This window comes from Brachycentrus maculatus, unplaced genomic scaffold, assembly GCF_059751285.1.
Source record: "Brachycentrus maculatus isolate JH-2025_06_01 unplaced genomic scaffold, ASM5975128v1 h1tg000097l, whole genome shotgun sequence".
In the NCBI taxonomy this organism is placed as follows: Eukaryota; Metazoa; Arthropoda; class Insecta; order Trichoptera; family Brachycentridae; genus Brachycentrus; species Brachycentrus maculatus.
Window position 1 is genome coordinate 263,805 of NW_028280851.1, and position 27,832 is coordinate 291,636.

Sequence of the window (27,832 nt, forward strand, 5' to 3'; positions counted from 1 at the left end):
GCTTTGTTAATAGAAAAGTTCCATGAAATAATACATGTATGCCATTAGTTTTTTCTGTGTAAAGTTCTGTTTTAAGAGTATAATTCCTATATTTTCTTCTTCTTACCCTTATACGCACCCAATGGTGCAGGGCACTGCATCGTATTGACGCAATGTTATCTTGATCGTTACTTACATGAAGACAAGGTAATCACTCCTGCGCTTTAGGGACCAGCCCAGAGTAATATTAAATAAATTTTAGAGTTTTAAAACACTGATATTTATTTTCACCCCCTTGGGAATCGAACCCGGGACCTCCAGCACGGTAGCTTAACACGCTAACTATTGCACCATGGAGGCGGACAAATTCCTATATATTGACTTCAAATCATTACATTTTACAATATCTAGTTTACACATATCGTGCATTTATTTATTACTCGTCTTGTGAAAAATATTTTCAGCAACGGAAATGTGAAATACGTAAATGTAATTGTGGTAAATCACGACGTGTCGCTCAATAATAAATAACGTTGTCGCGAGGTATTTATTGTCCACATATTATTATTTGATGGCTTCCCACTCCTTGAGAGTGTTCTATGCTCTACCCTGAGGAATCGTTTATAGAGGTATCGTAAAGCGAGGTATAATATGCTGTATAGGTTTAAATTTACAACAAATGCCTATTTATTTATATTGTATAAAATGCCTAATTATTTATATTGTATGTAAAACACTATGTTTTGCTCAATGTCTTTCGTTTGAAAATAACAAAAGAATAGATAAACATAATGAAATTATAAAAAAACCTAAACTAATTGTTATTTGTATACGAAAAAATAAAACGTTAGCGAGTACTCAATCTCGCGTAGTGAACTTAACATCGTGACTTCAATGTGAGTCAAAATTTAAATGGCTTAATAAGTTACCTACTAACCTGTCGAGTCATTCCGAGTAATAATTACCTATTTTATTGTTTAGCGAACACACAAAACGAAAAGTTATTGTGGATCGTCATGTAAAGCATTTCTATTGAAAATCATTTCGTTTGTACTGTATATATTTTATACTGCTAGGAAAACAATGAAGTGATTGAATATTATGGTGAAATACAACGAGTTGAGGTATAATTATACAAAAATAAGTGTTGTTGTTTCACTGTTACTATCAGAGATGTTATCGTATTCCTCAAAATGGTCAATTTAAGGAGATAATGGACAGTCGAAAAAAACGTTATCATGTTGTCGTGTTGTGGCCACATTCTGCACGCGATTTGAGCGCGAATTATGGCTGCAACTGTAAATATGGATAACTTTGTAGGTTTTCTATATCTGTAGTTCAATACAAGTCAAGTGAAAATTTACTATGGTAACTCTAAAAGTCCGTCCGCCTCCGTGGTGTAATGGTCAGCGTGTTTAGCTACCGTACTGGAGGTCCCGGGTTCGATTCCCAGGGGGCTTGAAAATAAATATTAGTGATTTTACACTGTAATATTTATTTAATATTACCCTGGACTGGTTCCTGAAGCGCAAGAGTGATCACCTTGCCTTCATGTAAGTAATGATCAAGATAATGCTGCGTCAATTCGATGCAGTGCCCTATGCACCATTGGGTGCGGATAAGGGTTATAATAATAATAATAATAAAACTCTAAAATAATAAACGTGATATTTTGTAAGCAAAGGGTTTATGGTCAAATAAACACGTACGAAAATATTATGTCACAGTGCCTGGGGGAGTTTTTATAATATGCGAATTGCATTTATTATTTACCATGCCTATTATGTACAAGGTTTATAGACCTTTCAGTGGATTTTTGTTTCTTCTCACTAAATAAAGATGTTTTATTTAAATCTGTGTTGGGGACAGGATGGATAATCTAGTGTGGGACAGTCAGGCACTTATCAGCATTTGCTCATTGCTGGGAGGAAACCACATAAAACTCCCCAAGAGAGGGCGGACTGTTGACTGTCATCAGCAGACCTTCCGTTCCACTAGAAGAGGGTTCGGCATTTTATGTCCTAGCTTGGTTTATGGTTCCAATGTCCTTATTTTTATCATGTATGATACCATATGATACGTTATGTATCATGTATGATGCCGAGGAAGGTGTGGATCCTACATACACGCTAAATCCCGCATGCGCTGAAATGATTCGAGATCCCCACGTTTTTGAGATCCCGCTTTGTGGGATTGCAATCCCTACAGCCAAGAGTCAGGTTTTCTCGAAACTAAATTACGTAAGCTGTAGTAAAATCGCGATTTTCTTTGATAATACTTGCTTTATCACAATGAAGGGATTATGCCCGTAGTCGGTGTTACGGGGACCTTTCCATTCTAACGTAATATACGGTAACAACGCGTGACTGAGTATCATTTGGTATAAAAGTAAGTCGAGTCATTCGGCCGGACAGACCAGGCCGTTTCCACAGTGAAACTTGTCTACTTTGGAATCGGGCGTCGCGCTACAATTACGCTATCTCATCCAATTATTATGATGATATTGTATAACACTTTGTCGTGCCTTAGATCAGTTGGGCACCTCATGGCTAGAGACTGGCAACTGTCGGCTACTCGTTATTCTACTTTCAAGCGTTACACGATACCAAGCTGCTGTCTCGGCCACGCTTGGAGCGCGCGCATTGAAATATCGGACATGGCGTTATTTTATTGAATAATACCTATGATTATTGACATTAACCATATGCATATCTCATATAAGTATGAGAAAAAAAGACCAAGGGATATGCATTTTGTTCATTGTTTATTTGCGGTATCCGCCAGTGGCGTGCACTGAGTTTTTAATCAAGGTAGGCAATAGGGTAAGGATAAGGCATAGTAGGCACTGCTTTTCTGCCTATATAAAATGCATGCCTCTGATATCCACAGATCGACGCCTCCTACGTATCGCAACCCAAATTCGACAAATTTGAATAAAAAAGTATTTAGTTGTATATTTAATCTGTTGTATATTTAATTCCAAGTAACAATAAAAATTGCAATGTTAATTTCATTAGAGGGGTGGGTAACTACTATAAGTACATATGTAACATACCAAATATGTTTAAATCTTTACCAGCACATTTGTCGTTTACAATAAACGATCATTACAACGTTTTTCTAGATTCATATGTCGTTAGGAATTTCCTCTCACGTTTCGGATTGTAGTGCAGCAATCCAAGGAAGTTTAAATCAAAGGTTCCATCATCCTGACTGATGTGATGTAGACATTGCTGCAATGCAGTCCGTAACGTAAGCGAGAATTGTTGATAATACGCAGTTAAATCCAGAAAAGCTTTACTTATTTTCGTTAGGGGTTTGATGCACTCAAAAATATCTGATAATAAAATAATAGACTTGAATCAGCATCGGGTGGACTCGAACCTCGAAACTCTGACTCGGATGCCGCAGCCATCACCACTGGACTACGACCCTTATCTTTATTTATCTTGTTTGCTAACCCGCTAAATGTTGTGGGATCCAACTTTGTGGGATTGCATTTCTCACTGGAAAAAGTCCGCTTTTTTTTAAAAACAAAATTACACTAACGGGCGGTAAAATGAAGCGAACATTTTCTTTGATAATACTCGCTTTTTATCACGATTTCGTTTTAGCGAAATTGGCCGTATGAAATATATGGCTTAGAGCCTTTCTGAGAGCTCACAATGTTCGTTAGTGTGTGTAACAGTGCGTAATAGTCAATTTGTTTAAATTTCATTACTCTGTTGCGGCGAGACGCCGAAAGTATTGTTTTTTGAAATATTTAAATTACAAAATCTTAATATTGTGTAGGGAAGGTTATTTTGAGGTTGTAAGCTCTATTTTTCTTTCCCTCGTCTTTTCCGACGCTAATATCGTTGTAGTCTCGGAATTAGGTCAACATATTCATCAGGTCTGCCTCGGGTTGGTTAAGTTAATAAAGCAATCCCTCGGGATCTAAATAAAACACTTTTAGACCTTTTCTGTTTTCCGAGATTTACGTTGTAGGGTGTCATATTTTTTGACCGTGTCTTAAGGGTGATCTAGAACAGTGTTCCGCAAACTTTTTCTATTCAAAGTACACCTACCAAATTAAGAAATTTCTGAGGTGCATATTTACCATATTATGGTACATATTTAACATATTATGTTTAACGCGAAATGTGAGCCAACTTAACTGAGCACAGGCAATAAAAATTTGGAGCAATTGTGTAATTTTCACAAAACTAGACTTTTTTCCGCGGCACACCAACTAATCACCACGGTACACCAGTGTGCCGCGGCACACACTTTGCGGAACAATAATCTAGAATACGAAGTTCGTTAAATAGAGGTCCGTTATATCGACGTATTACTGTATTTTCATTTTGATATCGGATTTAATATTTGGATATTTTTATTTGTGCCTGTTAATTGACGTAATCGATTAGCAGATGAGAGCCTAAGCTTTTTGGGCAATGTCCCTCTAGAATGCATTTAAAACGGTTGTAATACATATTTATATCACTGTCGAGAGATGATTGTACATATTTAAAAATATGTATCGCATTCTCTAAATACTGGTATATTTTCAGATACACCTGTCAGGTGGCGGTAGTCGCGTTGTCGGGCCATTACAGCTGCCGACCTTGCTCTCTTTTGCAGTTTAAATATTTTTTATGCACATAGTCCAATAATCGAATATTTGTTATTATGTTTGTGTGTCACCGGTCACGTGGATGCCGTAGGTGCGTCGAGTAAACCCAAAGACTAGATTAGCCGTACCCGGCCACGCGATGCTGTGGCTCAGTATGGTTAAATGGAAAAAAATAAAATAAAAAGCACATAAATTTTCTAATACGTTTAATTTCACAATTTGCTTGTGAAGAAATAAAAAAAAAACAACACTGCAAGTGACAGCACTGTCAAGAAGCATGTCGTCTGTCATGAGCAATATTTAGCATTGCGTGGGTTGCTGTTACGTTCAACAGATGGCGCTGCCATTGCGTTAAAAATATGTTTTCAACCGAAATATATAAAGAGGGGAAATATTCCCTTTACAATTTGAATTTTGTCCCTTTGTTTCAATGTGACAATGTATGCGTTGATTTTGAATGTTTGTAATAATGAATTGGAGTTGGTCATAATTAGTATGGTGTTGGTTGTTGCAGACTGGTCCCGTGCGAGCTGCAGCTGGGGGACTCATGGGGGGGCGTCCCGGGCAAGATGAGCGTCGCGGCGCCCGTCAAAAAAATCAGGAAAAAATCCGATAACAAACCTCAATCACAAATGTAAGTGGACTTTAATAATTATGCTTGGGCTAGATTTGACTTCATCTTACTCGCTGCCAATCATCGCAAACCGTACTTAGTAATTGATGTTTTATTGTTGGACATGTTTGTAGCAAGATTTTTATAATTTTTGTTTTATTCATCATCATATTCAGGTAGAAAAACTCTGTTAAATGTTAAAAAGATTTTATTTTTGACATCTCATCAAAAGTGAGGAAGAATATGGAAGCCTGGGTATTTACGGGGCTGACGACCGTCATAGGCTGGTTAAGGTGATCACTTTACACACGTGTTACATTCACCAATTCTACCCATTATTGACAACCACACCACTCAAATTCTTGAAAGTTCTATAGACGAGTATATGATCCAATTTCGAAACATTGTTCTTGAATCACTAGAACTTTCACTAGAGACATCTATTGGTGAGATGAAAATAAGCCTTTTATTGAGCAGAAACTCTTTTATTAGTATGTGAGGTCCGAATCCTGGATTATAATTACATACATGAGAAACTTTCATTACAGACTTCCATATTGATGAGATGTCAAAAAAAATAAATTATAACTTCTATAATTGGAGATAATCCAGATTTGTGAAAAAGTATTTGGGCACACTCAAAATGTTGTAATGACTTAAGAAATTATTCATAAAATATATTTATTTTTTCGCATTTGATTTATCACTCATTTTAAATGTTATCTCTTAGAATAACCCATCTTTTCTAAGAACCTTATCACCCCCTAATTATTTACACCTAGTAATTTATTAATTGACAATAAATTAATAAAAATATTTATCATACAGTACATTAGTGATTAGTTTTTCTGACCACCTGGGACCCTCTGTATTCTAAATGTTGACCTCTAAATATCATGTAGGGATAGAGAATCCCAACTATTTGTGTGCAAGGATCATTTTCAAAACTTGTTACCTTTGAAATTATAATTTCTTTTCAATTTTGAACTGTCATGCAGTATCTATAATAAAAATATGTGACTTGTTGCAATTAAGTATAATTTGAAACTTTTATTCATCGCTTCGCAAGCAGGTGAGTTCAAAATATGGCACAAAAAGCAGACGAGCATATTGTATTTTGTGCTCAAAATTTCTATCTTATTTTTGTTTATTTATTTTAACCATATCCGCTCCCTAGGTGGAGCATATGGAGTCCACAAACTGTCTCCAGGCTTTTCTATCTTAAAAAGATTTTATATTATTTTTGACATTCCTTTGATGTCATATCGTCTTTGAAATATATTTGTAACTAAATTGATATAAATAATAATAATAAAACCCTTATCCGCACCCCAATGGTGCATAGGGCACTGCTTCATATGAACGCAGTGTTATCTTGATCGTTAACACATGAAGGAAAGGTGATCAGCCTTCCGCTTCAGGTACCAGTCCAGGGTAATATTGAATAAATATTACAGTGAAAAAAATCACTTATATTTATTTGACCCCCCCTGGGAATCGAACCCGGGACCTCCAGAACGGTAGCCGAGCGTGCTGACTATTACACTACGGAGGCGGACGATATTGATAATGTGAACAAAAATATAATAAATAGAAGGACGTAAAAACGGGAATGGGATCGAGGAGAGGATAATTGAAAGTGTGGTTAGGGGAGAATTTTTAATATGAAGCAGGGAGTGTTACTCTTAATTTTATAACATATATTCGCTCTCAAAACTTGTCAAAGCGCTCGAATTGCTCCATTGGTGGCAAGCTCAGTGCGTCACAATGGTTTCAGTTATACACTTGACAATAATCTGAATTACTTCTCATGTTTGGACATTAAAATTTAACATTATTCCTGAAAGTTGAGCTGAAATTTTTAAATGGTTAGTGGGCTGGAGATAATAAAAAATTATGACCAACAAGAAAAACTTTACATTTAATAATAAGGTTGTGTAGGCATTAGAATAAACTGCCATATTATGTACATGATAAAAACCAACATTTTACTTTATTGGTAATAATAACAATAATTTTAGATTAACGCCATTTTCATAAAACTACTTCAAGGGCGCTTACTATCTTAAGGGCGGTAAAATTTGCTAACAGTGTATATAAATTAGCTCTTTTTTTCCAATTTTTCTTGATTCTTGTGTTTCTTTTTCAATAATCAAATATAAGTTTTTACTGACATTTTTCGGTGGAACTGCATTTTACGTAATAAAATAACAATTATGTAGTTTTTTCCACACAAATATTTATGTGGAAAAACTATAAAGTTGTTATTTCACTATAATAATTAAATAGACTAATTTTAAACATACTTTATAATCAAATGAGCTTCAACATGAGATCTGAAAGGGTCAAATGAATAATTCTTGTAACGCATCATCCCTGTTCAGCATTCATCACTTTTTCGGTTACTCAATTGGCATTCTGTATGTTCTGTTTGTTACCTTCTATCGGTTCATGTTTCATTTGACTTTTTCTTGTAAAGCAATCACGACTTAATTCCTGCGGTTTGGGTTAACTTTCATGTAAAAGCCAACTCAATAACAATAACAACTAGTTACTTTTTGGCTTTTTCAGCCTTTAGCAAGTACTCGGCTGTCCAAACTTAAAACACAGTAAGGGACATTTTTTTGTAGTACGTTTTTTTTGCATTTTTGGACTAAGTAGATTCTACTTAGTCCAAAAATGCAAAAAAAACCTTCTACAAAATAAATGTCCCTTACTGTATTTTGAATTTGGACAGCCGTACTGTGTATGACATAAGTTGAGTAGGGGATTATGATTTTTACACCGATCAAATATATACCTTAAGTAAATTTGAATATAATACCTTTGAAAAACAATGAATGCTTTGACCTAATGTTTTGTCAGGAGTAAGCACAACATTTTTCTTTCTAATGGGTTGGAAACTAAGTCATTGCGGATTTTTCAGGAATTAAAAAAAAAAAAAACAACTTGTTTCCATACACCGAATAACTCTGATCTCGTACGCAACATTCTTTATTGCCTTTAACCTTTTGCCATTGTTCAGGTATTATTATTATCCCTTTTTTATAAAACTTTAAAAAAGAGCAAACAACTGTTCTAACTGAATTTTTACTTTATTGACATCATTACATTTTTTCCTATTTCGGACATTTTGAATGATCGGAATAAATTGTAGCAGTCATTTTTATCGAGTGATTAAAGATGTGCGGGGTCTGGCGTTATGGTGAAAGACAATTTTTTTGGCCGGCTCCTGTCGCTTTTCTTGGATTGTATCATCAAGTTTAGTCGGTTGTTCAATATAAACCTCAATTAATCATCTGGTTACGGCGTAACAGCTCAAAATTAACAATTTATTTATGATCCTACCAAACTGATAACGTGACCTTTTTCTGATGAATTGCCTTGGAAGTTGTTTGTGCAGGTTCGCATTGCTTAGTCCAAGATCTTTTTTATACAATATTGTTGTAAACGACCTACTTTTTATATTCAGTAAATCATCTGTTTAAAAAATGATTAATTTGCATTGCATTTAAGAAGAATATTACAAAGGCTAATGCACCTCGTCATGTCTTGCTCTTCAAGGTTATGAGGTGCCCATATATCCAGCATTTTTTGGTTACCAAGATGTTTAAGGTTGTTTTGAATGCATGTATGAGATTCATTCGGCTTCTCTGCTATCTTCCGTATTGAACTATGGCAATCGGTATCAATTATGGCCTTTATCATCAACTTAACTGGACGTTCAGAGTGCTCCACGTCTTGATGAAAAATCACCTGAAGAAAATTTGGCAAACTACTTTTTCGAGGTTCATCACCATCACCATTCACCATACACAACACATAACTTTTTGTGAGCTTGTGATGCATTACTTCCTTTCTTAAAATAAAAAAAAAGATAGAATTTGATGAAAATGCACGCTTTGGTTCGCCATGTTTTAGCTTATTACACACACCCCCACACACTATTTAGCAGATTAATGCAAATTTTTTTCCGAAGTTTCATAAAGGACCAATTAATAACATATTAAAAGATCTTTTATGTGCGAAGATCTGAACATCCATAAAAATACAAGCAATGCCACTTGTTAGTGAAATCCGCAATAACTTTGTTTCTGACCTAATACAAACACGTATTTAAACAAAAAAAAATTAAAGCACCGTTTCTGTTTCATGTTATACTTAACTGTTATCATGCTGAAGTTTTATTTGGAATTGAAACTAGAAATTTTGAACATTTGTAACGTATGAAAAATTTCAACATGATTTTTTTTTCACTTTATAAAACATTGAGCAATTTCTAAGTTCATTTAAAATGAGTTTCTAAAAATTATTAGCTTTTTATAATCAATAAATAGAAATAACAAAATTCACTTTGCTTTTGGTTAAAGTAAAACTTAGGTCAGGCATGGGGAACCTTTCTATTTCAAAAGGCCACATTCACTAATCTGATTCAACACGAGGCCGCAGTAAAGAAAACTTTGACACCCCCCCTAAAAACTAAATATTTTGATTATATCACAATATAAATTGTTAAAAATACGATTCAAAAAAATATAGAAAAAATGCATATTTACAAAAATTGGCAATAGTCAAAAGGCCGCAGGTTCCCCATGCCTGACTTAGGTAATGAATAAAGTTTCATACTCTATTGATAGTAATTGTGCAAACTGACAGTGTATGGGAAATACTGGTCGAGCACTGTACATGCAAATTCTACCAACAGTTATACTACAGGTTCAAGAAAAACACTAGAGAAAATCCTTATCTTAGCACAATGTCTTTCTCCATTTGACAATTGGACTGAGCTTAGCCTCTCACTTTTTCACTTTCTCTAAATTGTTTTATATTCCTGGATTTGACTGTGAAATTTATTTTACAAAAAATAAACCACTTTGTAAGTCTCTTCTTACATAGTTCCATAGCAAAAAGTATAGAAACATTCCTCTTGTGTATTTGTGGTGGTGGAATTTAGATCATCTTTTACCACAGGAATAAAAAGGAAATCGTAGAACTCTTTCACACCTGGTGGTAAAATTTTCTGCACAAATGTTTTATTTTGGTAGATAATAATGATGATATGGACAAAATCTTAAGTATCTAAAGCTTTGATCCTTTGCTGAGAAAATGCATTAAAAATTACCGTCTTGTCTTAACACCGGAAGATTACACACACATAAAATAAATCCTAAAAAAATGTACTCGGAATATAACAAAACCCGGGTCCGGGTTTTGTGACATATCTCTTTCCCACGCAATAAAACGGAACTTTGCCACGCCATGAAACGAAACATTGCCACGCAATGAAACGAAACTTTGCCACGCAATAAAACGGAACTTTGCCACGCAATGAAACGGAACTTCGCCACGCAATGAAACGGAACTTTGCCACGCAATGAAACAAAACTTTGCCACGCAATGAAACGGAACTTTGCCACCCGATGAATCGGAACTTTCTACAGTTAAAGGATTTATTTTGCCAGATATATCATTTCAGTAAAGATTCATCGCTGTTATAATTTTCGGGTGTGAATGATATACATAACTTTTTGTTTTGGTGCAAATTGAACTTGTATTTATAAGGTTGCTATTTTCCCATATCCATATCTCCAGTTACTCCCACTGCCACCTCATTTTGTTTAACCACTTACTACTCCGTTTGCACCACTAGCGGCTGTGACCACATAAAGAGCCTGGCCCAAATCACCAGAGCAACTTCAGATGCGCGTGTTACCCAGTACTTCAACACCTCGCTAAATCAATACGGGTACGATGTTTTACATCTAAATTATTTACTGCATAACCCAATATCACGAGTTAGATTTTGCAAAGAGTTGCAAATGAGTTTAAGTGGTAAAGTAAATAATGCTAGGGTTCTTTTGTTGATGCAGAACGCTCGATAGCTTGTCATTGCGGACATTGATGATTTTTCTGTTGATGCATTTTTATGAACCTAAAAGCCCTAGTATTGAACGATTCATGTACTCAAATTGCAAGCATCTCTGGTTAGAGTGATAATAAGCTTGCATATATCAGGTTCATCGTACATATAGAGTTGGGTTGTCCTTCTGTGGTTAGTGTCGTGGTTCGACTCCACTCTCCTTCCTCTCTTCAAACACGAGTCATATCCGAGTAGTATTTCTATCCAAACATTTCTATTTGTTTTTCACATGTGACGCGCGATGTAAAGTGGTATAAAAATCCTGTTGAAAGTTGACACAAAATCAAATGATGAAAACATCAAATTTTGTATCTTTAATATTGATTGTTGGCAGGCAGAAGGGTGTGAGCGACATAACTCTACTTTACAGAATATGTATTTTTATTGCTACAACTTTGTAAGGTAGTCACGCTCATAAATGTTTGGGATTCTAATTATTATAAAATAGTATGTAGTAATAAGCAACACGACTACTAAACAAAGTTATAAAGCTTGAAATGTGTCTTCTGGAACGTAACAATTTGCCACTCCACATCCTTTTGAATGCCAATAGTTGCTGTATTGTCGAAATTGGTCAATAGCTCTTCTTACTGACATTTTGGATTACATTTTGAAAGTCCATCATCCGGGCACTCTTATTCTGTATCGTACTGAAATGTCAGCAGGAAGTAGCGATGGTGCACGTTGTAATGACCCAGAATAAAACCATCAGCATCTGAAAGATTGTGCGAATGGAAGAAATTTAGTTGTAGACGTACTTTATCTCTCACTTGTCGTTTTATTAATGCGATACACTTAACCCGCTGCTTATGGCCCGGATTACACGGTACACGCTAGTATTTATTCAATCTGACATCAATTACTGCATGCCAGGTATTGAACCGGTGACAGAGTCAGCAAGTAGCGGTGAGCTATTGTAACTGTCCCTGTCAACTGGCTCACTAGCTTGCGCCGAGTAAACTGGGCGCGGAATTGTGGATGATAAATCAATATGGAATACTATCTTGTTGGTAAGTTTACCTTTTAACTTCTATAACTAACGCCTGCGGTACGAAACTGGCTGTCGATAAAGAAGTAAAGATAAACTTACCGAAACAACACTTATCAATATCGATCTAGCGTTTTTAATTCTAGCCTACGTTTGTTTAATGTTTAGGACGGTCGGGTTACGGTTTCAAACTCCCGGGTTGCCAAAATACAAGTCCAGAGGTAAAGTTAGACCTAACATGGAGACAGTTAGCTTCGCAATAATTAGACGCTAATTGAGAAATGATGAAATACGCGGTCGAGTGAGAAATGGGTTCGCGTAATAATGTGCGATGTGTGTTTTAGAAACAAATGCAACAATGAGAAGCGACGGCGCGAGCTGGAGAACGACACCATCAACCAGCTGGAGGAGCTGCTGGGGGCGTGCCTGGCGGACCTGAGGCAGCCCGACAAGAACGGCATCGTGCAGGAGGCGGCGGCGCAGATCCGCCAGGTGCTGGAGCGGCGGCGGCGCGGAGCCTGCTGCTCCTCCTGCCCGCCCGCCTGCCTGCCGCTGCAGCAGGGCGACGTGTCTTCCACGCACTCCACCCACCAGTCTGAGATCGCCGCGCTCGTCGAGGTAACAAACCAGAATTACCCCTTCAATCGCCGCCTCTCCACTCTAGCAGATAACAATCTTCCAATTGGCATAGTTAACACATTGCTATTATGGCAAGTTGCTATTTTATGTTTGGTTGGTTTTTGGTGGCGTATGGCCGTTATAATGTAGATTGGGTGACCAGAGTAAAAATGAAAGAATGCTGTACTTACAGTTGGTCCTTTTATTTAAATAATGCGATAACACTGGAATCAGATAATTACAAAATACTTTAATATATATATATATATTTAAAGAAGTGAAATGAAATTCGCAATAAAAACGTCTGTCTGTTTCAACGAACTAAGTAGCTCTCGCTGTTTCGGAGATATCTCGCTTCATCGTCGGTTCCGCTCGGAGATCTCCGTTTTAGTTCGTCTCGTTACGTTTCCGTCCTGCTCACGCCAGCGCTGCAAACTCGACGGTGTGACTAGATAGCCCACACTATCGAGGGATTTTTTCATCAACCCTGACCCTTATTACACTCAGACAGTCTGCCGCCCGGCCCTCAGTAGACTTATTCTTCTTCTAACCCTTGTACGCACCCAGTACAGTACATAGGGCACTGCATCTTATTGACACTTTGTTATCTTGATCATTACTTACATAAAGGCAAGGTGATCGATCATCCCTACGCTTCAGAGACCAATCCAGGGTAAAATTAAATAAATGTTAGAATGTAAAATCACTCATTTTTATATTCACCCCCCCTGGGAATCGAACCCAGGACCTCCAGCAAGGTAGCTAAACACGCTAACCATTGCACCACGGAGGCGGAGATACTAATCAGTAAACTAATCATAAATAACTGCAAACCCGATTCCGATCTGTAAAATGTCTCTGTGGCGTCTCTCATGCTCTACCAAAAGTAAGCAAATAGAACGCTTATAAGCGTCTCCCGTTCTCCACCAACAATATGTAAAAGACGCATTTAAGTGTTTTCCGGAAAAAATGTGTTCATAGTTTTTCCACCAAAAAGTCCTTTCAACTGCCAATGTTACTTACTCTTTATTTTGTTTATTTAAATACCAATTTTAAAATTAAATATTAGTTTACCGTTACATATATAATTCATTATGTCGTTATCTTTATGTAATATTTTTACCTGGCTAGTTTCAAAGTAAGGTGTGTATTGGTTTTCAAGTAAACTGATAATATTACCGCTGATTCCTCGTGGGTGACACATTTTTGTAAACTATTTTATGTTCAAATATAAGTAAAGCTTTAGTTAAAATTACCATTTCCTTAATAAGTCCATAGTATGATTCACAGTTTCATGTTTTTTACTATTGACATTTGAAAGCAAATATAGCCGTTCTAAATAGATAAAATATTAAATATCTTCATCCATAATATCTCAATATTATAAAAATAACGCCTTTTCTTATAAGTTCTTGCCTGGTTAGGGTCAATCATTTGGTGGAGTACGAGTCTTTTTTTTAGAATGTTAAACCTTTACTTCCCGGTGATGTACTTACTACAATTCGACAAATAATGGGAATATCGATATAAAATATAACAGATACGGGCTCAGATTTATAAAGTTACATAAATAATAAGGCTACATAAAAGTATAATAATATAAAGTTATTCATTTGCAGCGACGGAAATAAATAATTTTTGAAGAAATCGGAGATAGAATCATCAATACACAAACGTTTCTTAGTGTGTGCGTGCGTATGTGCTGTGCTTTGCGAACACTCGTACGTGGCTTGATACTGTTTCCACTCATCTCCTTTTAGTATCCCAGAAGTCGTCCTTCGGGGTGGTTGTGGCGCTACGCCAGCTATGGCAGCTACTAGCGTTATAGTTTTTCCCTCGTTTTCAGATACAAGAGCTATATTACAAAATTCTTCTTCTCCTTTTTCTTCTTTTGGTAGATCCTAGGGATCTGTTTGTGCCTCCGCATGTCGCTCTTGGGATGTTGACTCCCAGCTGTCTTTCCATCTTTTCGGAGGTCTGCCTGGGGGTCTGCGTCCTTCAGGGTTACCTTGAAGGGCGATACGTGGAAGTATTACAAAATTGTTACACTTAAACTTCAACTATGATCAGCAAAAGCAACATTTAGGATTATTCACATTACTACCATTTTTAAATCACATTTTTATATGGTGTACAAAATACATATCACAGTTGCGCTTGGAAGTTTTTAGTACCGTAAGGGAAAGGTTAAAAACATGTGTTTATTTTAGTTAAAAAGTCAAAACTAATGCAAATATCAATCTTTCCATACCCGTGTCTCATATCTAAGAATACATGTGCTACTTGCCTGGCCCCGTGTCACGCCCGTATGCCACCGTCTTCCACCTGGAATGATCCCGTATGCATCTGGATCGCGGATCTCCGTCAGCTCTGCAACCAAATGACTGGTGGACACCATGAAGATGGTTTTTCCAGGCTACCAGTTATTCTCTGGAGATGTGCCTAAGGTTTAGGTATTGAAGTATTGAAGAATAAACATAAATATATCTTCTTCTTTTTCTTCTTTTTGTAGATCCTAGGGATCTGTTTGTGCCTCTGCATGTCGCTCTTGAGATGTTGACTCCCAGCTGTCTTTCCATCTTTTCCTGAGGTCTGCCTGGGGGTCTGCGTCTTTCAGGGTTGCCTTGGAGGGAGATACGTGGAAGTCTGTCTTCTGACATTCTGTTTATATGTTCTTTCCAGTATCGCCTTCGTGTTGTCCTTCCCACCTCACGATATCCACCTCAGATAAATATATAATGTGATATTTACACTTTGAGCAGATTGATTGATTTTATTAATTGATTGGACGGCATTGTGGCAATATTTATCCATTTTAAAAGAGTTGTTTCTTATTTTTTATCAGTGGTTACATGAAAAACAGGTGGAAGTTTTAGTCGTTGTCACATTGTTAATTAAAATTTATCATGATTTATATTTCTATGAATTTCTGATGTTGAAGTTTAAGACTTTTGGAAATCATTTTTAGAATCTCTACATAATTACTGTTATAGGAGTGATTTTTATCTTTTAAGTGCTTAGCGAACTCTGATTAATTTATGTATTAATTTTAAATCAAACACAGATTTTTTGAGTCTATTAACAAAAAACACATAAAAAATTATATTGTGACAATTGTTTCGCCTTGTTAGGGCATTATCAAACGAGTGTGAAGATCAAATGGACTACGGTCCTTATGATTAATTATTATTTCTTAGTATAATTCACAATACGCGATTCTTATTTTAAATTTTCAAAAAGTCAATCTAGTACTTTCACAATCGCAGTTTTCCACATCAACAAATATAAACCTAAATATTGCCATACATTAAATTAGTAAAAAAATATACAACGCAGTTAGGGAAAAACACATCAGTCTCAAAAGCAGTGTGTACGAGTAAATTCTTTGTAGGTTGTGACTCACCGTGTTATTTTGCAGGCCCTGAAGCACTACACGACGACGCTGGGCTGGGTGCTGCTGGAGATCACCTGCGATGGGAAGATAGAGTGCGTGACGGAGAACATCCGCGAGCTGACGCAGTGGGAGCGGGCGGAACTGCACCGCCAGAACATCTACGCCTACCTGCACCATGGCGACCACCACAAGCTGCTGCCCATCCTGCAGGGCACCGCCGCCACCAACTGGTCGCGCACCGAGCGCCTGCGCCCCGCGCGCACGCGCCTCCTCATAAAGCCCAACTCCTCCAACGGTAAGACTCCATTCAATTCAATTTATTAATTTACGAGTATAATTAACATACACATTACAAACTAAATAAAATTTAAAGTGTATGCATTAACAAAAATCGAAAATAAGCAAGAATACTATTGCTAAAGATGTAGAAGAATCCTGCTTCGGAATATCCCTTCAGACACATGGAACAGATCAATAGCTGGCATGATATTGTTCAGCATAACCATCGGCAGGTTGGTCCTGTATAAAGGAATGTGAAACAATCTATGCCGATGCTGTCTTAGGTTACTATCGGGAACATACAGACCAATGCTCCTGATAATTTCCGGATTATTGATCATACTGCGCATACTGATAAAAATTGCGTAATCAAATACAAAAATCCATGTACACTATCCACACCTGGTCCTGTAATATTCATTATTTCCAACTCACTATAGTCATGCCATCATCCCACGGAGCTAATCACCGGCACCTTACTATGTATACGCTTGCACTATATTTATTCTGACTCCAAGGAACTAAGATCTGCATTTGTAAACCAATTTTTTTAAAATCTAGGTTATTTTGTATAGAAAATGGTATCTGCAGTTTGGCCACTACAGTTCCTGTTATTTTTTTATACTAAATTTAAATTCAATAATATGTTCATATAAGTGGATATTGCATGTCTGTAATAACAATAATAACATGGATCTAACAAACTTGAATCTAAGATCGATGACTTTCGAATTATTCGATATAATTTGTAATTTTTGACTTGTACGGGTCATTAGACTATATTTCTTTGAGGATTAATGTGGTCAAGCAGTTTATTTAGTCTGGTTGTTTTTGTTCTGCATGAATATAACAATTTGCTTCAAACAATAATACTTATTATATTGATGTTGACACAATGACTTACCTTTTGTCGGGCGGTTTTTTTCATCAACCCCCGAATTAGTATACTAATCACAAGTAATGGCAAACCCAATTCTGATCTGTACAATGTTTTTTGGCGTTTCTCGTGCTCTACCAAAAGTGAGCAAATATGTAAAACGCTTATAAGTGTCTCCCGCCCTCTCCAACAGTATGTAAAAGATGCTTTTAAGCGTTTCCCGCAAACACGTGTTAAGGGGAAAATTTTCACTGTGAAAATCAGCAACTGTCAATATTAAATTCAACATCACTTGTGTCATTGCAAATATACATATTCACCTTATTTGATTCAAAGGGTTGCTTTACGTAACAATATCCGATGTGACAAAATGGTGATTTTCCTTGCAAAATTCCCACTCGCGCTTATTAAATAGATGCTCTAGACTTGTCTATTGGCCTGCATTTGTTAACATATATGGATTTGGTTGGGTCTGCAGGTAAAGACGTAGAGCGGTACACAGAGGTGCTGCTGAGTGCGTGCATAGTGCACGAGGGCGAGGAGAACTCCTCGGTGCTGTGCATCATCCGGCGCGACGAAGATCCGATGCCTGCCACCGGCGGCGGCTCGACATCGCGACAGTTGCAGCAGCTCTCCTTCAAGATGGACATCAACACCAAGATATTGTGTGAGTACCTACATCAACCTAACCCAATCTTTTTTCTTTTTTTTTTAAGCCTTCACTTATTTACGAGTAAGGAATAGCCATCAAAAGTGAAATAAAAGGTCAGTTCTTTTAATTTTATTTTTTAATTTTTTATTTGTATACATTTATTTAAATCACAATTTATACATATTTAGAACTTTTTTTTCTTTTCTTTATTTTTTCTATTATTGCTATTGCTGTTATTGCCATATGGGGGTTCGAAGGACAACTCCTGGATGAGATTTGAGAGATATTTCACTTGTCTAGAACCGTCCTCTTATATAAAGCTCTTATGTCTGAGTATATAGTTTAGTATAGCAATTATTAACAAGGATGCAGTTAGTCATTTTTAAGAGGTCATTATATCATACTTCCAAGTTTAAAATCCTGTGGGATTTTTTTAGGACAATATTAAGCTACTAAGATATCAAATAGTCAACGATCACGTTTTTGTAAAAAATGCACTTGGTCACTGTCTCCTGTATGACTACGATATGTATAAAAAAAAATCACTTTTTTTTTCGACTTACACTAAACCTTCCGAACGAATTAATCGCGTAAGTAGAGGACTTACTGTCATTGTGACACATGACTTATTACATTATGGTGACATGTTGGCGACGGCAGGTTCGAGCATCGGGGGCGTGGAGGGGCGGCACCTGGCGTCGCTGGTGCACCCGGTGGACGCGGCGCGCATCACGGAGCACCTGCGCAGCGTGGCGGGCGTGCCGGGCCCCGCGCAGGGCCTGTCGGGCCCGCCCGCGCGCGTGCGCATCGCCCCGCACCTGCCCTACATCGCCGCGCAGCCGCACACGCGCTACTTCGCGCACAACCCCCTGACCAACGAGGGGGACTTCCTCATGACCACCTTCACCGTCTTGTCGTGAGTATCCTTATTTTAAGCATCAATCCACATACCAAATAGTGGTTTTGTGTTTCCAATAGACATTACACTTAAATCTTAACTATATGCTATAGTCCGCCTCCGTGGTGTAATGGTCAGCGTATTTCGCTACCGTGCTGGAGGTCCCGGGTTCGATTCCCAGGGGGGGGTGAAAATAAATATTAGTGATTTAATACTGTAATATTTATTTAATATTACCCTGGACTGGTTCCTGAAGCGCAAGAGTGATCACCTTGTCTTCATGTAAGTAATGATCAAGAATAACAATGCGTCAATTCAATGCAGTGCCCTATGCACCGTTGGGTGCGGATAATGGTTACAAGTAAGTAAGTAATATGCTTTAGAAACCAAGAATTTTTTTTTACAAATGATCCAAACCAAAAAATGCAATCACTATATCCAATTTAAGTGCTTCTTTAAAAAAAAGAATTTAAAAAAATATTATTTTACAAAAATGACTGAATTGACTCATCGGTGAGTGGTTATATAGTAAATATTACTAACATTTTTGTAAAAAAATAATAAAGTAAAAATGACTAACCACAAAGTAAATGCTTCAAATATTAAAAATATTGAGTTTTGTTCTACCAAGGTCTTCATCGCAAAATTATTGGGGTCCTGTCTTGCAAGACAGAATTGTGCACTTTATGACATATAAATTATATCGGAAAATATTAACCGTTTAAATTTTTCCGCTTCAGGGAGGCTGAATTGATGCTTCTGGAATCTGGGAACTACAACAACAATAACAATAATAACAACGCTGGTCAGAATCCTCCGGTGGGCGGGCCTCTGATGACCTCGGCGGTGGTGAACGGGAACGGGGTGTCCGGCAACGCTCCCCGCAACGGGCAGTTCCCGCTGTCCCCCGGCACCGAGTCCTTCGGCTTCCCCACCTCGGAGTTCGAGATGGACTACTACCCGCACACCACCAGCTGGGCCGAGCGCAGCTCCCCCTCGGTGGGCTTCAGCGCCTTCCCCTTCTCCCCGCTCGCCATGGAGGAGCCCAAGGAGGAGAAGCCCAGCCTGTCGGCGCCCGGCACGCCCGAGCCCGACTCGGCGCGCCTGCGCACGCTGCTCAGCAAGCGCGAGTCCCCCGCGCCCGACACGCCCGCGCCCGCCACGCCCGCCACGCCCGCCTCCGTGCCCGCGCCCTCCGCCACGCCGCCCGCGCCCCCCGCGCCCGCACCGCCCGGCAACAACCTCATCCTCAAGGGGCTGCTCAACCAGGAGGACGAGGAGGAGGCGCAGCGCTCCGCCCACCAGGCCGCGCCCCCTCCCACGCCGCCCCCGAACCAACCACCTCGCACGCAAGGGAACCACATGCTGCTTAGGGTACCTATGTTTTATTTATGTCTTGGAAGATGAATAGTAAAAGATTGCTAGTTCTTAGACTTTGGTTTATTTTATATTTAAGTTTCTAAGAGCTCTAAGTGAGTGACTGCTTTAACCGTTTCGCTGTCACAAGCGCATTAACGCGCTCTCCAATTTCGTGCTCGCCAGGCCGGCCATAAAAAATGAAACACTCTTGTTTGGGCTTGTCGCAAGCCAGCGTCGGGTTGTAGTCCCGTGGTTAGTGTCGCGGACTTTTGAGTAAGAGTTTCTCGGTTCGAACCCACTCTACCACAATTTGATACCTAATTCTAATAATGAGCCGCTTAGGCTCACAGAAATAGTATGAAATTGAAATATTTGTGTAAATAATAAAAACACAAATATTTCCCTTTTTTTTTTTTTTTTTTTTAAATAAATCCATTTTTTTTTAATTAGAATATATAAAGACATCTATTAGGAAGATAAAAAAATCCTAAGATATTACAATTTACCAATATTATCAAAGTTACAGTCATTTTTCTAAAAGCTTTATCATTTTTGTTGAAAAAATCACAGCCTGCTGGGTACGGCCATAATAATTACCTTCCGGCATTGAAAGGGTTAAAGGAGAGACTATTCTTGAATGACGCTTGCCAGACTACGTGGATGTTCACACGATTGCGGGATGTTGTTCTCACCATTATGTTAGCGACATACCCAAATTCCTTTCAATTTATATTTTCATGTGACGTTTAATGCAAGTCGTGGCAGATTAAAAATTAAACCTTGGACCTTACATTTCAAATCCACATCACACGAGATCGCAATTATCATTTGAGTTATTGATCTACTTTGTACCACCTGCCCAACGAAGTAAAATATTGTGACGAAAAAATAAACGTTATATAATATAATGTATAGATATATAGTATAATGTGCATAATTTTGATATTTGCGTAAATATGGGAGTTATTTGGTATGTGAAACATGGCATCCCACAAACACCTAAAATAGACATTTACTTTGCTTTGATAATGTCTACGTTAAATTTTTTAGTGTTGGCTCAACTTTGTGAAGAACGTGATATCGGGGTATGGGTGACAGCAACCCTTGGTCATAATTGTCGCCAAGAAAAAGCAATTAAGTTGTCTCCTGAAAGCCACTTTAAACGTCGATATATAGACGTCCACTGTTGGCAATTGGTCTGTTTTCAGAGTAAATTTCTATATTCCTCGTATTTCATACTGGGAGCGGGTGTTGATAAAAAAGAAGCGGTGTTAAATGTTCATTTTTATTTTATAAATTTCAGTTATTGAATGAGAAATCAGACGAGGATGACCCCGAGCAGAGAAACAACAGGAATAACAACGCCCGCAGCAGCGAGCTGCTCAGCCAGCTGCTGAAGGAGGGCAGCGGGACGGGGGCCAGCGCGGGGGCGGGGGTGGGCGCGGGGGCGGGGGCGGCCAGCGCGGGGGCCGGGGGCGTCGCGGCCGCCACGCCCGAGGGGGCGGCGGGCGTCGCGCCGGCGCCCCCCTCTGGCGGCGAGGACCTGCTGCAGCTGCTGGGGCTCGGCGGGCAGAGCTCCGCTCTCAAGAGGAAGCTCATGCAGGAGGAGCAGGCCATCAAGAGGCCGCACTCCACCGAACCGCAGCAGGTGACCGCCCTACAATATTATTATCGTCTGTATCTTAATTTATAAACACGGTAAAAGCTCCTTAACCCTCAATAAAAATTCTAATTTGCCATACAGTGGAACCTCTCATTATGAGCACCTCTCATAATGAGCAATTCTCATAACGAGCAATAAATAAAGTTCAAAAAGTTGCTCCCTTAACCTTTTAACCGCGTTCACTTCGTTCCTGAGAGACGCCCGTGCGCGGCGGTATTTCGCTGTTTTTTAAATGATTACTTTTATCATGTATTTAGTTAAGAAATGATTTATTTACCTAAGCAAAAACGTTCAATGGGATTCATTGTGCCTTTTTGGTACTCTATAATACACTCGTGTCACATTATTCTTGAAATATATCGTAATATAAACAAATAAGATCGTAATATAAATAAATCAAAGCACGCATCGTGTGTCACTCTAACCCACTGGCGATGCGTAGCGTCGAGAGTGAGACAGATATGGGGCATGATTATGGCGCGGACTAATTACCGACCGCAAGAAAAATGAGGGATCTGTTCTTTTATTTATCCTTGTGATGTTACAAATTATTAGTCAGATATTTCAACAGATGTCATAAGGCCAAGGATTGACGTATTATTTTATCCAAAGTTCCACACCATGAAAAAATCCCTCCAAGTTGAACTGAGGTTCGAAACTTGGAGTAAAGTAAAAACACAAACGGTTATGTCAGCCGCGTACAGGGAATGTTTTGTGAAAACACATACGGTTATGCGAGCCGCGTGGATCCGGTTAACGAGCGACATTTCGCATGAGTTACAGAGATAGGGCAAGTCCCTTTTTCACGACATTCACTTGTGAGCCGGGACCTCCGCGCCAGTCAAAACAAAAAATGTTCCGTTTAACGAGTAAGATTCTGCAGCGAATTATACTCATTATGAGAGGTTCCTCTATAATTCGAAAAATGTTGCAAAATTTTGGTTTAATTGGTCGACAATATTATGCCGTTGATTAATTTTTAAATATTTTTTTCCTTCGGTCCTTTCACAATCCATTGTAAATAAAATTATGAGAAAAGAAGAAAAATAATATGATTATATAATGTCATCGTATCATGATCATATGAAAGAGAGATTAAAATTATTACCAAACATAATATATATTTGAACAAAAAAGTCAGCTAATTACAGATACGAAATATCTTTCGATCCCTTCAATTTAAAATGAACAAATTTTTGCTGTACTGAGTTGTCACCCTTTGATCCGCTTCCACCCATCACGAACTAGTGTAATGAAGGTGGCTCACATTGCTCCCAAAATTTATAACACTCGTTTTGCTTCTAAGTGTAAAAAATATGGGTATTTGATTCATTTGCTGCTCAAATGTTATACATGAGCTGTGGAACATCGCCACCTCCGCAGTGTAATGGTCAGCATGTTCGGCTAGCGTTCTGGAGGTCCCGGGTTTAATTCCCAGGGCGGGGATCAAATAAATATTAAGTGATTTTTTCACTCAAATATTTAATCGATATTACCCTGGACTGGTACCTGAAGCAGAGGGCTGATCACCTTCCCTTTGTGTGTTAACAATCAAGATAACCATCAAGCAGAGAAAGCTGATGTACTTCGGACACGTCGTGAGAAATGAAAAATATCGTCTTCTCCACCTAATCATACAAGGAAAGATTGAAGGCCGAAGAACTCAAGGATGCCAAAGGACATCATGGCTGAAAAACCTACTACAATGGTTTGGCAGAAACACCAAATCTCTGTTCCGAGCTGCAGGATCAAAATTGAAGATAGCCATGATGATCGCCGATCTTCGTTAGAAGTGGCACAGAATGAAGAAGAATCAAGATAATACTGCGTTTATATGATGCAGTGCCCTATGCACAATTGGGGTGCGGATAAGGGTTTGAAGAAGAAGTAGAAGTGGAACATCTGCTCTAAATTTGTGTATATTGTTTTGTAGGTGTCGTCGACGGGTTCCGGGCAGTCCAGCAACACGAGCAAGCTGTGGGAGAAGAACCGCATGCTGGCGTCGCTGCTGGCGCGGCAGCCGTCGGCGCTCACGGCGCCGCTGCCGCTGCCCAACCCGCACCTCAACCACCGGCCCTTCCGCTGCGCGCCCGCCGCGCCCCCCAGCGCCCGCAGCCCCGCCTACCAGCACCAGAACCAGGCGCTCGCCAACCTCCTCAACAAGTGAGCATCTCAATTTAATTACAACTTAAAAAAACAGATCCAAGTACGTTCTTCTTTTAAACATTTTAAATTCGAATACCCGGTTGTTTTTTTTTTTAAATCTTTCTATATATCTTAGTCGTACAGGAGAAAGTGACCAACTAACAACACGTAAAATGTTCAGGAGGGCCATTTAAGTCACTTTTGCTTGGCGAGAAAATAAACATGAATGCAGTTTGTCATTTTTAACATGTCAATATATCGTAGTCGTACAGGAGAAAGTGACCAACTAGTTAAACGTAAAATGTTCAGGAGGGCCATTTAAGTCACTTTTGCTTGGCAAGAAAATAAACATCAATGCAGTTAGTCATTTTTAACAAGTCAATATCTTTCAAGTTTAAAATCCTTTGGGATTTATTTCAGGGCAATATTAAGCTAGTAAGATATCAAATAGTCAATGATCACGTTTTTGTAAGAAATGCACGTGGTCACTTTCTCCTGTATGACTACGATATACTTCCAAGTTTAAAATCTTTTGGGATTTTTTCAGGACAATATTAAGCAGTAAGATATCAAATAGTCAATAACCACGTTTTTGTAAAAAAATGCACTTGGTCACTATCTCCTGACCACGGTATGACTACGATATGTAAATGAAAATGTTATTGTTGGTTTATACAATTTTCAACCAAAAGTTATATGAAAATGACAAGATATGGGGAGAAAAACGATATGGCATACTTACATTATGGCAACTATCAGCCTTATTCAGCTCATCACGTAAACATGCAGTCGTGGAGGTAGTGTTCAATGTTTGATGTATTGAATATGCCTTGTGAAAAGGGCTTATTTCATAACCAACAATAATAATGTGATGCGATTGGGACTGCAATGCTTATGCGAATACGGCATTAAATATGTCGGGTTCCTACCGATTGCAAGAGGAACTCGAGGAATATCAAGTGTTGTGCAGACAAACCTATAATCTTCCGGAATGTCTGTCGATTGAGCTATATGAATGTGTTTTGTTTGTCTTGCAGCAACAAGAGCCCCGGCTACGACATGGCCAACAACAACAACAATAATAACAGCAACAATAACAACAATAACAACACCAACAACAGCAACAGTAATAACAACACGGTCCTCAGTCCCCTGCAGCAGATGCTTCAAGGAGGACACCGATCCGCTCCCGCCACTCCCACGGGTCCATCCAGCGATTACAGGTATGTGCAAAATTTCTTATTTTATTTTCCAATTTTGATTGACTGGAATTTACAATGGTAGAAAAATGTTCAGAGCTTTATCGCAAAGTGATTTTCAACCAAGTACCATACGAAATAACCACCAATAATGCAATCATAAAGCACTTGCAAAAATTTAACAAAAACATTTGAGTATTAGTAATCCAAGGACATGTCCCAACCATGTCCACCTTCTCCTTTTCAGGACTTCCAGTATGAGGGGCTGTTGAGTTCTTCTCCTCACATCGTCATTCTTGATGAAGTCATACCACTTTATACTCAGTATTCGCCTCAGGCACCTATTTTCAAAACTTGCTAGTTTCTTGCTTTGAGCTTTGGTGAGGTGCAACGACTCACATCCGTACAGCAACACTGTTAGGATGCAGGCATTAAAGAGACGACACTTGGTTTTTGTCGAGTAAAGCAGTGAGTCCCAGACATTGCGCATTTTATTGAATATGGCTCCAGCCATTCCGAGCTGTACGTTTAGTTCCTTCTGGACACTACTATCCTCCACCATGAGTGTACCAAGGTATCTGAAGGCGCGTGACAGAGTGACTTGGAGACGTCTCGTGTTGGCCATATGCTCCACTTAGGGAGTGAACATGGAAAGAAGAAGAAGAAGAAGAATAGTAATCATGAAAAAAAATGTTGATTTACAGTATAATAAAAAAATAAAAAATTACCAGCTGTTTGTGGCAATTTTGGGTTCTTTGACAAAAAAAAAAGTGAAAACTCCACAATATTTGTACGTGCCCACCGCATATGTGCGGCCTTGCATGTATGCATGCTGACCACGGAGAAGTTCATGAGGACAGGAGGAGGCGGCTAATGTTAATTATGCTTGTGACTAGATCGGGCGGCAGCGCGGGCTACCCGGGCGACATGACCTCGGACAGCGTGCTGTCGGACATCCTGGACGAGGTGATGGACATCGTGCCGGAGACGTACACGCAGGACAACTCGGAGTTCATGAACTACATCGTCAACGCCATATCCTCCCAGCCGGGGCAGGCGCCCAACGCCAGCCCTCACCACCACAACTCCTACCAGGTAGACAGCGATAGGCCACTTACTACTCCTCTAATGCGCAAAGACAAATAAATAGCCGCAAGTTAAAAACAGTAGTTTTGAGATAAACGAGTTTTTAGTTTTATTTTGGTTTTTGCTATATTTTCTTATTTAAAATAAATTTTCTTATGGAAACTACGTTTTAAAAGTAAGAATACAATTTTCAATGTTTTACTTAGTAAATACCACTATTTCTTAAAATCACCAATATAATTAATAATTCGATGCATTCGTGTTTGAAAATGATGCCGAATGCATCGAAAAACGTGTCACAGTAGATTTTAAGAAATAGTGGTATTTACTGAGTAAAACATTAATTAAAAATGGATAGATTTTACCACAAAGTGACTGCCGAATCAATTAATGAAAGAATACATACAGTTCTTAGATTAAGTGATTGATGTTTGAAGTTAATGTTTTAAATCTCAGAGTTAATGGATAATATTTGGATGGAGATATTGACAAATGATTGTTCCTTTTCAGGTTGAAAAAATGGCCATCAACCGAATTCAAGAGAGTCTGATGCAGTGCGAGACTGTTGTGAAGAGTCCATCCTCTCCTGGAGTACCTCCCGCCTATCCTAACACCACGGTAATTATCATTATTAATAGATTATCTCAATACTCTTGAACCCAACGTCTTGGAGTAGCAATCAAAGTAGCACTTACCTATTTCATTTATTGCTTCGGCATTCACTGTAATTGTAAATGAAAACACTTGTTTTTTTACCATTTGAGTTGACTAGTTTCGGAAGCTACAGATGCTTCCATCTTCGGGTCTGAATATAAACTTCCCATCACCATTGGGCCAAGTGATGGGTCTGTTCCGACTCTCACGTTTAAATCTCCCAATTCTACCACGCTATATCATCTTGAAAGTGAGGCTATGACCACATGGCGAGAGTCGTAGAAGGCATCCTTTGTTTGGGCATCTGCGATTTCGATAGGCGCGTAGCACTGTAGGACAGTGATAGAACTATCAGCCGTTTATATTGAGACCCGAAGATGGAAGCGTCTGTAGCTTCTGAAACTACTCATTAAAATAAATATAAGTGGTTTCATTTACAAATTCTTACCTATTTCAATGCATACAGCATTCCTTTCCGTTTTTGAAGTATGTCTAGTCAGACCTAGGGAATAGGATCCCCAAACAAATGAGAATAAGAAGCTATAAGTAACTCAATTATGCTGGTGTATCAGAACCATGGCAATAAGCACCCTTGAGGTAGTATTTTACGAAAATGACGCTGTATAACTTATCCAATTTTATTATTATTATTCAACTAATAGGAACAATATTACTCGGTGCTATGTTCTAACTGGCAGCGACATTACGGAATCCAAGTTATTATGGATTCTATACATTTTAAGTTGTAATTGAAATGCTAAAAAGTGCTTTGGTGGGAGACACCCGCTCCAAGTAAATTCTTCAGAGGAATGTATTAACCTTTTTAACCATATCTTTGGTTAAAGCAGGCAGAATCTCCATGTGGGACTGTTTGTTTACAAACCAAATGTAAA

General features: G+C 38.5%; 1 protein-coding gene across 11 annotated transcripts in view; it reads left to right on the top strand.

The window, feature by feature from the left end:
- The window catches only part of tai (basic helix-loop-helix family member taiman), a 220,435-nt gene that overhangs the window by 177,769 nt on the left and 14,834 nt on the right, over nucleotides 1-27,832 (top strand). For 8 of the 11 annotated variants that reach the window (XM_088258479.1, XM_088258478.1, XM_088258480.1 and 5 more), the window contains 12 exons: nucleotides 5,109-5,228; nucleotides 10,858-10,953; nucleotides 12,460-12,733; nucleotides 16,152-16,422; nucleotides 17,762-17,950; nucleotides 18,596-18,851; nucleotides 19,574-20,207; nucleotides 21,496-21,840; nucleotides 23,789-24,018; nucleotides 25,038-25,223; nucleotides 26,096-26,294; nucleotides 26,796-26,903. In XM_088258479.1, coding sequence (XP_088114605.1) covers nucleotides 5,109-5,228; nucleotides 10,858-10,953; nucleotides 12,460-12,733; nucleotides 16,152-16,422; nucleotides 17,762-17,950; nucleotides 18,596-18,851; nucleotides 19,574-20,207; nucleotides 21,496-21,840; nucleotides 23,789-24,018; nucleotides 25,038-25,223; nucleotides 26,096-26,294; nucleotides 26,796-26,903 — 2,908 coding nt within the window. The remainder of the gene's footprint in view (nucleotides 1-5,108; nucleotides 5,229-10,857; nucleotides 10,954-12,459; nucleotides 12,734-16,151; nucleotides 16,423-17,761; nucleotides 17,951-18,595; nucleotides 18,852-19,573; nucleotides 20,208-21,495; nucleotides 21,841-23,788; nucleotides 24,019-25,037; nucleotides 25,224-26,095; nucleotides 26,295-26,795; nucleotides 26,904-27,832) is intronic. The other 3 variants (XM_088258481.1, XM_088258482.1, XM_088258475.1) reach the window with 1 other exon arrangement.